The sequence below is a fragment of the Castor canadensis genome, chromosome 1 (assembly GCF_047511655.1).
Source record: "Castor canadensis chromosome 1, mCasCan1.hap1v2, whole genome shotgun sequence".
NCBI classification, from domain to species: domain Eukaryota; kingdom Metazoa; phylum Chordata; class Mammalia; order Rodentia; family Castoridae; genus Castor; species Castor canadensis.
Window position 1 is genome coordinate 3,009,424 of NC_133386.1, and position 12,272 is coordinate 3,021,695.

The 12,272-nt window shown below is 53.4% G+C and overlaps 1 protein-coding gene across 3 annotated transcripts; it reads left to right on the top strand.

Annotated features, from left to right (window-relative positions):
• The first annotated feature begins 4,771 nt into the window (after positions 1-4,771).
• On the top strand, positions 4,772-12,026 carry Tbxt (T-box transcription factor T). 3 transcript variants are annotated; one of them, XM_074064809.1, is made up of 8 exons: positions 4,772-4,977; positions 5,480-5,744; positions 6,456-6,590; positions 7,370-7,431; positions 7,547-7,608; positions 9,087-9,263; positions 10,514-10,643; positions 11,753-12,026. In XM_074064809.1, exons 1-8 carry the CDS (start codon positions 4,772-4,774, stop codon positions 12,024-12,026), a joined length of 1,311 nt encoding a protein of 436 aa, XP_073920910.1. The 3 variants fall into 3 exon arrangements, with proteins under 3 accessions (XP_073920910.1, XP_020014280.1, XP_020014281.1); XM_020158691.2 differs by having other exon boundaries at positions 9,090-9,263; XM_020158692.1 differs by lacking the exon at positions 9,087-9,263.
• Positions 12,027-12,272: the final 246 nt, after the last annotated feature.

Consider the following 12,272-nt stretch of genomic DNA (forward strand, 5'->3'; position numbering starts at 1 on the left):
CTGAAAGGCCACCTTGTTCCCTTGGGTTTCTACACCGAACCCTGCCCTCTTCGGGCCCAGGTCCCTCCTCCCCAGGGAGCTCCTACTTATTCTGCCTCCCTGCTTAATGCTCAGATCCTGCAGTGCCCACCCCGTCAGAACTCGGTCTCCATCTGCTGTGATTTCCGAGAGAGAGAGATGAGGGGAGTGGAGCAAGATCAGGGCTCACACTTGTACTGTGTGCCATCCATCTGAGGCTTTAAACTCCCCTCAGCACCAAGCAGGGTCCCCCCAGTCAGTGGTAAAGGGAGAAAGTCCAGCAGTGTTTCATGCATGGAATCGTTCACGAGATGGTTGAACGGCACCCGTCGTGAGTCATGATTTGCAGGGTAATTCTGAGCTTAACCCTTCCCTCGATACTTCCCACGGGATGGAGCGGCCCATCCTGGTGCCTTCTGAAGCGCTCACTGAGCACTCGCTGACAGCCTAAGCACACTGACGCCAGTTCCACTGCTTTCCCCTGGAAGACTGCTGTCCCTACTCCGAGCCAAGGGGCCGGCTCCCAGTAGGAAAGCTGAGGTCCTTTCTGCTCAGGCAGGGAAAGCCATGGAAGGGCATCCATCCAGGTGAAGGAGGGAGCCCAGGCGGTCGGTAGGCTGGGGAGCAGGAAGGAGAGGCAGAAATAACCTGGAGTCTCTGGAATGGTTAGAGTTAGGGTGGGCAAGGAGGGTTATTCTAAAGACTCAGAGGACGGCAGCTTAGGGAAATAATGCACTGCAGTCACCTCAAGAGAAATGTTTGGCTCAGTGTGCAAGATGGAAAATCTCGGACCCCAGGAAATAGAAACAGCTTTAAGGAGCAAAAAAGCTGTGATAGAAGGCCCTAGAATAAACAGTGGGGCAAGGGGCAGGAGGAAATCAGAATTGCCAGAAATTCAAAGTGACAACAGAGAAATAAAATTTGCATGGGAGGCAGTAAACCCCCGAAGTGACATGGGGAATTGACAGAGTGGTGTGGAGAAAACACTTCACAAGCCATTTAATATATGCAGAAAGACCCGGAGATGAAACAGCACAGGGGAGAAGTCCTGGAAACCAAAACAGGCAGAGGTAATCCCTTTGGAAATAAAGATGACCCCCCTGAAGTGGAAACAGGACAGCCCTCACCATGCCCTCCATGGAGACCTGTGGGTGGCTAGAGCACTCCCTCATCGGAGAAGAAGCAGTCACAGAGATCTGTGCTTACCCATGCCAGGAAGCAACCTGAGAGCCACCAGAAATGAAAACCCAACTATCCAGGCAGGAGAGCCTCCAGCTCCCCAAGCAGAAGGGGCCCAAACCCTGCGCCCTCTGCAACCCTGAATTCCAAAAAGCAGGGAGAAATGCTTCCATCACCAGACTGGTTGGTTGGTTTATTTTTAATGTATGAGCTTCTGTCACCAAACCAACCTAACAAGAGCAAATGTGACACAGCACAAAGTACAGCCAGGATGGGAGTTGGTTCCATGGTGTGGTCTTCAGCTGCTCCTCATTCAGTCCCCTCCTGCAGACTTTCCCTCCCCTGGAGTTCAGGGACCTATCCCAAGAGAAAGCTCAAAGTGACAGCCTGGTGGCCTCTTTTCCATCGCCGCTGTGTTCAGAGTGGCCTCTTTGATGCCATTTGTCTTTGTTCTTTCTACAAAACCACAGCCACCCAAACTTTTCAAAATTTTTTTTGTGGTACTAGGGCTTGAACTCAGGGGCTACAACTTGAACCACTCCACCACCCCTTGTTTGTGAAGGGTTTTTTTGAGATTTGGTCTCATGAACTATTTGCCCAGAGTTGGCTTCGAACCAAGATCTTCCTGATTTCTGTCTCCTGAGTAGCTGGGATTACAGGCATGAGCCACCTGCACCTGACTTTTCAACTTTTCAATGCTAAGCAATTGAAAGAATTATGCAATTTTAAAGCAGTAACAGAGTCACTGGTTTCTTTCAAAGAGACATACTCTATAAAGAAGAAAAGAAGTGTCCTTCTTTCTCGAAGGACAGAAGGACCTGTAGTGTGGGACCAGGGCAAGGGAAATGTCTTTGCTCTGGGCTGGCTTCATTGTTAACCAATTCCTGAAGAGGGACACAGCCCCTCTGGGAATTGAGGTGTGTGTGCATTTCTTACATTACCTAAGGTTTTTTGTTTGTTTGTTTTTTGGTGGGGGGAGTTTCCTGAGGCCCAGGCACAAAACTTTTCCATTTTCTCTGAGTGGCTGGGCTTCCCAAAGAAAGGGAAGCATCTGGAAGTGCCTGGATTCCCCCACCCTGCCTAAGGACTGGGAATTCTTTACAGCTGGGCAGGAGGAAGGTTTTGGCTGTAAAGCATCATGCACTGTATGTAGCCTTCCTTGAAAAGACTGAGGTCAAGAAGCTGGTCCCAAGAACCTGGGGGAAAATCACCCACAGAAGGTGGGGACAACAGTTAGGACATGAAAGTTAGGTGACACTACAAAAGTGGCCTCAGTCAGTAACTTCCTACTCTTATCTCCTACTTGGGGATTCTGCCCTTCAATACTTGGGAAATTCTAGAGTTTAGAAATATGGCGCATGTTAGAAATTTGACATTCCTTTCTCATTTGGCTGTGTCCCCTTGGTTCAGAACACAGAGGCGAAGCGATCTAGGAAGTCCAGTCTCCATGAACTTCCAGGACCACGCAGCAACCAGAGCGCCAGGCGCCAGCTCCAGTCCTCACCTTAAAGGCGCAGAGGAAAAACTGTCTCATTCCAGCGCTTGCGGTTAGAGACCTTCAATCATTTTGGGCCCACCCTCCTTCTGCTCCTCCCCCCCCCCCGCCCTCCTCTTGGACCCTTTCTTGTACGATTAGAGGCTCCGGGGTGGTGGTGGTGGGGGGCAGTCTCAGACCACAGATTCTCTCAGGAAAGGTATTGACGCGCCCGCACGCTCAGCCTGGAAGGCCACCGCGCGATAGGCCGGCGGGCAGGAGTCTCAGGAGGGTCCGGGTGTCCGACACAAATGAGGCCCTTTTGGTGTCTCCATGCAGAAGGGAACGTCCCCTAGGGTCAGCCTCCTGGGAATTTCCATACATCCTAGACAACAAAAGAAAGCGAGCCTGGCTGACAGCTAGGAGGTGCCTCCCACCCTCCACCCGCTTCCCTACTTGTCAGTTTCAAGTTGGAAAGGGGCGGAAAGGAGCCCTGGGAGGTTCTTACTCCAGTCCGCGGGCACCTTTTCCCGGGCTGGGCCCTGGGAGACTCTCCCAAAAGTCAGAGGCAGGTCGGGCCCCCGTCTGCTTCCCACCCCCCAAAACGAGCCCAGCCAGCTCCAGGGAGGGAGGGTCGTGTAGCTTCCACGGCCGCGGGAGAGCCCCCTTGTTGGGGCGCACCAGGGCTGTCGGAACCAGGTCCTACACCTGGTGTATTAGCTTCTTCCAGGGATCATGGGGGTGGCATGCGCGAGGAAGACAGGGAAACTGAGGCTGGAACACAGACCCTTGTTAAAGTGCTGGGCGAGATGCTCAGAGCGCAAGGCTGAACTTTGGCTTGGAGCTTTTGCTTCCTTCCCCTTCCTGGGCTCCCGTTTTACAGGAATGCTATTGTTTAAAGAGACCCTATTGAACTATTTCCTGCTCATTGTCACCTTCCTTGCTCTCCCCGCGGAGCTTCTCACCGAAAGGTAATAAACCAACTGCTGCCGACACCGCTTGGCGCTGAGGCGGTGGGGAAACGCGCCCACCTTCCGCAAAGACAATCCCAAGACGAAAGGAGCCAAGCACACTCGGGGCCACACTCGGCGCGACTTCATCATCAAGTCCTGTTTTTATGTGGGGAGCAAGGAAACCTCCCAGAAGGATCGTTTTATTTCCGTCTAGTTCCCTTTCTGGGCAGAGCGCGCGCGGGCTTCCCTTTCCAGACAGATGAGGGCCGCGGGGAGCAGGACGCCGGGGTCCGCTAATCCGCGGTGGTAGGAGTTTAGTGGTGCTACCTGAGGCTGAGGACGTGCCGGGACAGGTGTACCGAAGTTGCCTGACCCGAGGGCTGAGGCTTCGGAGAGGCCAGCAGGACCGTGGCGAGGCGGACACGGACACGGCGCGCCCACAGCCTGACTCTGCGCGTTGCACCGGGGCGTCTTTGGCTGAGGCGCAGGTGCGCGCGGCGACGGGCACCCCAGGCTGGCAATGAGGCGGGATCTGGAGAGCGAAGGGCACCGCGGGCCGGGGCGGACTCCGGCGACCCGCTCCCCTCCTTCCTCCAGGGCCCGCCGGGCCGCCCCGCGGCTTTGATGGAGGAGCAAACGTTTGGGAGAGGGCGGGGGTGTTGGGAATGGGCCGGGGCGCGGAGCGCTGAAGCCTGGGACTTACAGGAAACAGGCGCGGGAGCCCATTGTTGGCCCCGGGCCTCTCGGACCCGCCCGGCCAGGTCTGATATGGCCGCGCGCGGCCAATGGGCAGCTGCCTGGCACTTCAAAGGCTGCGCGGCCCAATCCGTCGCGCCCCCTTCGCGGCCGCCGCGCTCTATTTATGGGGAGGGGACTCATTTTCTTTCCCCAGAGACCGACTCTAGTCACGCCTTGCAGGAGTTCAAGTGGAATTACCTCTCCCCCATTCCCTCTTCCCCCACCCCTGCCCCCTTCCCCCCACATCCCGGTCCTGGTCCTTCTTCGTGTCTGCGCTGGGACGCGGGTGCGGTCCTGGGTCTCGACCCGAGCGACTCCTTTTCTTGGAAAAGCGGCGGGAAGAGGGGCGAAGGTGGCTGTGGGGTAGCGAGTCGCGGCTCGGGGGCGCCGGGGAGGGGCGGGCGGGAGGATGAGCTCCCCCGGCCCGGAGGGCGCAGGGAAGAGCCTGCAGTACCGAGTGGACCACCTGTTGAGCGCCGTGGAGAGCGAGCTGCAGGCGGGCAGCGAGAAGGGCGACCCCACGGAGCGCGAGCTTCGCGTGGGCCTGGAGGAGAGCGACTTGTGGCTGCGTTTCAAGGAGCTCACGAACGAGATGATCGTGACCAAGAACGGCAGGTAGGTGCGCGCTGCGAGTCGGCGGCCTGGGACCTTTGGAGGGCCTCACTGTGGGGCGCTTTTTCTCCAAAAGGAGGACTTTCTTGTGCGTTTCCGCTGGGGTTGTTAACAGCCACTAGTGGATTCCCAACCGTCACCCCCCCCCCCCCCGGTTCTTCTCTGCGGAAGCTTGGGAAGGAGGCACTGGAGCCCCAGGGTTCCCATCTCTAACTTCGGAGGCGCCTCCAGGACCCGCGAGGCGCGCCTGATCCACGCTTGCCGGGCGGGATTTGGCCGGCGGCGCTATATCCTCTTCACTTCCTCTGGAAGCGAGGGGAAAGCGTGAAGGCCACCTAGGCTCGGGGCTCGGGAGAGGTTAGGGAAATGCAGAACCTGGGAGACCCTTCGGAAGTTTCCAAGGGGGCCCCTCTTTGCCCGAAATCAGCCCGTCTCGGCCAGGCTTCAGGCCTGCAGTCTGATGAGTCAAATCCGGAGTCCGCCTGCTGTGCCCTCTCTTTCCCAGGAGGATGTTCCCGGTGCTGAAGGTGAACGTGTCGGGCCTGGACCCCAACGCCATGTACTCCTTTCTGCTGGACTTCGTGGCGGCTGACAACCATCGCTGGAAATACGTGAATGGGGAGTGGGTCCCCGGGGGCAAGCCCGAGCCACAGGCGCCCAGCTGCGTCTACATCCACCCCGACTCGCCAAACTTCGGGGCCCACTGGATGAAGGCGCCTGTCTCCTTCAGCAAAGTCAAGCTCACCAACAAGCTCAACGGAGGGGGCCAGGTAAGTGGTGCAGCCGGAAAGGGCTAGGACCGCGCGAGGATGCGCCCCCGACGCCCCTTCTGTGCGGGATTCTTGGAAGCGGAGCCGCTGGGCGGGAGGGAGGGACCTCGGCCAGTCGGCCCTGGAGAAACAGCCACAATCTTTCCCCCATTAAATCGTCACCGCTGTTTATATTGAGCTAATGAATGTCACACCGAGGCCCAGAGAAGGGCAGTGAGAACCGGGAGCTGGGATGAGGTGTCTCCTAAGGTAGCCAAGAGATGGGCTTTGGTGGGAAACCACACGTTAAATCTAGACGTACGCGCATAATACTGTACGAAGTCGGAACGAGCTTGTAAATCCCACCTTTTCTTATGAACAGTCTTTAGCCGGGGATTGAACCTGCCAACGGTAAAGAAGCCAGGCTTCTCAAGATGCCACCGCTGTCCTTGGAGGCTCAGTCCTTTCCTGCTGGGTTGAGGAGTTTTGCGGGGGCATTCCCTGTTTTCTATGATGCGGGGCACCTCACATCCCTTTTCCAGGCCAGCTGGGTCAAATGTTGAGAGTTGTCGCCTGAGGACCTCACCTCCCTGACTGTACAGATGTCTCCGCGGATGGGGACTTTTTCCAGCTTGGATGGATCCCTTTTCTTCCTCTAGAGCAGGTCAAATGGACGTTTTGTCGTCCCGAGAAGGGACGCGGAGGCACCCACTCTGTATGTGTCTCCCGCAGATCATGTTGAACTCCTTGCATAAATACGAGCCTCGGATCCACATAGTGAGGGTTGGGGGCCCACAGCGAATGATCAGCAGTCACTGCTTCCCGGAGACGCAGTTCATCGCGGTGACTGCGTACCAGAACGAAGAGGTGAGACAGCCAGGGAGGGAAAGAAGGCGGGAGGGAAAGAAGGCGGGAGGGAACCCTCTTAGCCTTGGCTTTTTTTTTTGGAAATTCTGGGGATGGGGAGCTCTGGGTAGCAGCGGCTTGAGACCAGTGTTCAGCGCCCTTTCAAATTTACCATAAGTGAAGTGGAGGCAGAGGGGTGAAATGAATGAAGCCTAGTGCACACATTCCCCCTCTACTTTCCCACAAAAGTGTCTAAAACTGGAAAGATCTGCTAAATGCTTGGAATGAAAAGAAAAGATGCCTAAAGCATGTTGGTTAAGCACTAGGAGAATATTTGGCGCAGGGGGGATTCTTGTTTTTTTTTTTAAATCTTCTGGAAAGGGTGGGTGGCAGCCCTCCCCCACAGCCTCTGCAGTGAAGACTCAGCTCCATACAAATACCTGGATAGGTGCCTGAAAATCTAAGTCTTAGGTCTAATCCCAAAACACAGAAAATGTGTGACTAGTTGGTGAAGCCATCGGTGTTGACCACAAATTGGGAACTAGCCAGGATGCCTCAGCATACCTGGGTATATGCTTTGAGTGTGGTGAGGGATAGGCTAAACTATTTGTGAATTCCACTCAGAAATTGCTTTTCTTTGCAATTCTCAGCAACTTCAGACCCCAATAGAAAAGTGTATGTGGAAGGAACTCTGAATGGAGTTGAGTATTTCACAGTGGTACTGTTTCTCAATTTGTTGGTGCCAAATTAACTCCTGGCCAGTGGGCAATTACTGAAAAATGCACTTTCTTGTTTTTCAGATCACAGCTCTTAAAATTAAATACAATCCATTTGCAAAAGCTTTCCTCGATGCAAAGGAAAGGTGAGAGAATTCTAACTCTACCCCTTGGGCAAAGAACCCTGTGGAAAGATGACAGCTGTACACCCTGTCTTCCCTTGGCTCTCTCTTTTGACACTTCCATGCAATTTCTTGGCAGAAGCGATCACAAAGACATGATGGAAGAATCTGGGGACAGTCAGCAGCCTGGGTACTCCCAATGTACGGTTTGTTGCACCCTGCGTCTGCCTGTCCCTCCTCCTCCATGCACCTTGTTTCAGGCCTGGAACTGCTGACAGTAGAAGAGAGGGAAGTTGTAGGGGTCCAGGGAGGTGGGTGGGGAGCAGACCCACCCTTCTCTGTGGAGAGAGAACTGGGCTGGGAAGTTGCCCTATGGCCTTCAGCCTGCTCCCCAACTACAGATGGTCACCCAGCCTGGGGAGAACTCCCCAGGGTCCTTTTGTTTTACTTTGATGTCACTGGGCTGTAGTAGGGCCTGTGGTGGACAATTGGGACCTTGATGGGAGTTTAGACTTGGGCATGAGGAGAGTCCAGCTCATTATGTCCTTGGAGATGGTTTATACTTTGGGTAGCGGTTGGAAACTGAGGGGTCATCATGAGGTGACGTGAATGAGAGAGTTTTCCCCTCCATCCTCTGGGTCCTGGGGATGGATCATCAAAGCATTGATTTCGGGTGGAAACTGGCTTGTGAGATGGCTAGTTCTGCTTTAAGTCTGACTTCCTTCAGGAGTTCTGTAAGTTGGAGCAAGGGGTACAGGTCAGGATGATAACATGCATGAAGAGAAGGTGCCCATCTAGCCCTTCCTCTACCTGCAAGGAGAGACATGGGATAAGAAAGTCAGTGCTTGTTGGTCACCTCAAAGGCTGCATGAAGGGGCATAGGTTCTTCTCAAGCCATTGTCTCTTCTGCGCTAAACTGACAGTGAATTTAGCAAACTGGTCTCCCATGGTGGCTCCTGGACAGCCCTTCTGAGGAGCGAAGAGAACAGAGCTCAGGGGAGGGGAGGGTACACAGTGGGCACCTCGCTCTCTTCCCTCACTTCTGTGTTGTCTGAAGAATTGTTCATTTGGAAACTGGAGCAGGGTAGCTGTCTCCCTATGGGTTGCTTTTACAAAATTTAGAAAAGAAAAAAATTTTAAAAAGAAAAAGGTTTTTTTTTTAAAAAAGGAAATTGGAGTTTTCGAGGTGGGTAAGACAGTCTTGGAGCAGTTTTCTGACCAGAAGTGTGGAGAATGTGGGGAGACTTGGAAATGAAGGCACAAGGCAGTAAGCAAAGCAGGAAATGGGTCCCCCTCCCCCTAAGAGGGATCAAACATAATTGGGTGGGGGGGGGGAGCACCCTCTCCCTTGTTCCCTGCCTTGTATCCTGCTCAGCCTATGGAAAGTCACCTGGAGCAAGGAAAGAGCTGGGGAGGCTGGCGAGGATCTTAGCATGGATCAGGCTCTCTTGCGGGCACCCCAGGGGTTTGAAACCTTGCTAATCTATGGCATTAAGCTTGGGGCACAGGGCCTGTGATGCCTTGGGATATAGATGCAGCCAGTGTGCTAGGATTCTTCACTTCTCAGGCGCTGCTAAGGAAAAGATGCAGAATCCTGGCTCTCGGGCTCTCCCTCACTGTCCTTCCTGCAAATAACAGAGCCAAGGCAGAGCCAGCCACTGAGCATTCTTTTCTCACAGCAGGGGGGTGGCTTATTCCTGGAACCAGCACCCTCTGTCCACCGGCCAGCCCCCACCCTCAGTTTGGAGGCCCCCTCTCTCTGCCTCCCACGCACGGCTGTGAAAGGTACCCATCCCTGAGGAACCACCGCTCATCTCCGTACCCCAACCCGTACGCACACCGGAACAATTCTCCAAGTAGGTTTGATTGTAAGCTTGTGGGGGATGGCGGGTGGCTGAGAGACCCATTCTGGAGAGGACTTCTGCAGGGGTCCAGAAGGGAAGGGAGACCCTCTTGAGCCCAGTTCTCAGTGCTTCCAGAGGAGGCCTGAACCAGGGGCTTGCAGCATCCAGCACGCCTCAGTTAGCAAGACCCTATCTTAAAGAACAGCCAGGGTGTGGTGATAAGTACCTGTAAACTCAGTTAGGCAGGAGGTATAGGTAGGAAGGTCAGAGAGTAGCCTGAGACTCTGTCTGGGCTGGGGAGCATGGGTAGTACTTGCCTAGCAAGCTCAAGACCCTGAATTTAAACTCCAGTACCACCAAATAAATTAATAAATACATGAAAGGAAGATTTCTGGGCCTCACCCCTGAACTTCAGGTCCATCTTCAGGGTGGAACCCAGGTTTATGTGTTTTATGACTACTTTAAAGTGATCAGGTTGAATCAGACAGGCACAAGAATTCCCATCTGGACCAGTGGTTCTCCAAGTGTGGTATCCAGACCTGAAGCATCAGTGTGGATTGAGAACTGGCCAAGTCTCAGGCCCCACCAGACCCTCCCGAGGCAGGGCCAGGCAGCTGTCTAGGTGATCTGTGTGTTCTGACGCAGGCACAGCCAGTGAAGGGCCCCGGCTAAGTCTGACATTCTGTATACTCAGACTGACTTTTGTCCACTCCAGAGGAGGAGAACACCTTAAAAACACCATAAAGCAATTAAGCAATTACGGCGGATTTGAAGTGAAATGAAAGAAGTCTCGGGACTTGTTCGGCCAGAGGCTAGACTCTGAAGTGGGAAGGCCATGTTTTTAATTTGCCTGGAAAAGGCAGGTTAAAGTTACATTTATTTTTGTTTTTCAAGATAAGCAGTCTGGGCTGGGGTGTAGTTTGGCAGAGTGGCTGCCTAGCATGTGGGAGGCTCTGAGCTCCATCCCCAACACTGGGAAAAATTAAAAAAGTAATCCCCAATTAAATGACTGTAGGAATTAGTTTCTGCAGGGCAGCTGCTGATCTGATTAATAAAGGAGAAGCGAATAAAGGAATATAGTTACAACTCGTTACATTTGGCAATAATTCTGCCCTGACGACCACTTGAGCAAGTTTATGGATTATTTTCTATATTTAACGTCCCCTAGACCATTCGTTTTCAATGTCATGTAGTTGCTTTTCACAGCATTTTCTTGCCCTTGGAAGACCCCATCCACTAACCGCACGGTCCTACATCCTTAGCCTATTCTGAGAATTCGTCTGCGTGCTTATCCATGCTGCAACCCCATGACAACTGGTCCAGCCTTGGGGTGCCTGCTCCCCCCAGCATGCTTCCCGTGAGTCACAACGCCAGCCCATCCACTGGCTCTAGGTATGTTTGTCTGGGACCCCAAGACGGCTCTGTTTCTGTTGGTTTTTTTCTCCTCATTTTACTGTGTGCCCGTGGGTGGTTGGGTTTTTATTTATGATCTGTCCTTAGCAGAATGTGTCCAAAGATGACTGGTTCCAGGACTGCCCAGCTCCTGCTTATACTCTGTTCAGGGTTTGAGGTCATTGCGCTCAGAAGCCCTCTCATCAGCCAGACAACCTGCAGGTTGCTGACCAGGGCTACCTGAGGGTGTCATTGTGGCTGTGACAGGGCCTCTCGGAGCCTGGACCCGCCATCTGTAAAATGGGATAGTAATCTGACTTGATTAACTCTGGACTTTCATAAAGGTCAAGTGCAATTGAAATTTGGGATATGGGTTGGCACACAATACAGCAACGTAACACAAGGTCTCCCTACTTATTTGCAGAGCTCTGAAGAAGTTTTCCCCAAACAAAATCTTACCAGAGTTTAATACTGTTCACTCTTTTCGTGTGGTAATTAGGATGAAGCCCAGGGCCTCAAGCTTGCTAGGCCAGCACGCTACTACTTGAGCCTTGAGCCATGCCCTCCGTCCTTTTGTTTTGTTTGTAGTTTGCTTTTGGGATAGGGTCTTGCTACCTTTGCAAGGGCTGGCTTTGAACTCTTAATCTTCCTACCTCTGCCTCTCGAGTAACTGGATTACAGGTATGTACTGCCACACCCTGTGTACTTCTATGTGCTTAGACTCAAGGATTGAATACTCATTTCTAACATCCTCATTTTATATATTCAGAAACAGCCTGAAAGCTGTTGCAAGGTAGCTTGATGAAAAGCTGAAGCCAGGTGACTGTGGCTTATGCCTGTAATCCTAGCTACTCAGGAGGCAGAGATCTGCATGAGCTGTGTTTATGCAAATCGGCCTGTTAGTTTGCTTCTTAATGGTTTCTTCTTAATAGATGTGACACTAACTTCTGTACACCTCAGAATGGGCTTGTGAGCCGGGTAGTAAATCTACATGACCTTTTTGAAAAGTGCTGCATTGCAGTTAGATTCTGAGCCTCAGTCTCCCCCTGCAGCTGACTGGGACCCTCCTCCCCACACCAGGCCTTGACCTCTGTGTTTTTCTGTTTCAGCCAGTACCCCAGCCTGTGGTCTGTGAGCAACGGCTCCATCACGCCAGGCTCCCAGACAGCCGGGGTGTCCAACGGACTCGGAGCCCAGTTCTTCCGAGGCTCCCCCGCACACTATGCACCCCTGACCCATGCTGTCTCTGCCACCTCATCCTCAGGCTCCCCTCTGTACGAGGGGGCTGCGGCAGTCACAGACATTCCCGACAGCCAGTATGATGTCTCGGGCCAAGGCCGCCTCATAACCTCATGGACACCTGTGTCACCTCCATCCATGTGAACTTCAAATCGGGGAGGAGCATGGGCTCCCCAGTCTGTAATAGCGGTGCGCCTGCTCCAGGTGGACCCAAGTTCAGAGGTGGTGCTGTTGAGCCAGTGCCCCCGATCTAGTCACAAACCCGCCTCCCAAACCCTTGTGTCTGACTGTCTTCGAGCACATAGGGGATGTGGTCCACTGGAATTTGTAAACTCTACTGATCCTACGTTAGTGACACATGACAGACACTTTTAATTTCCTTCTGTGTTG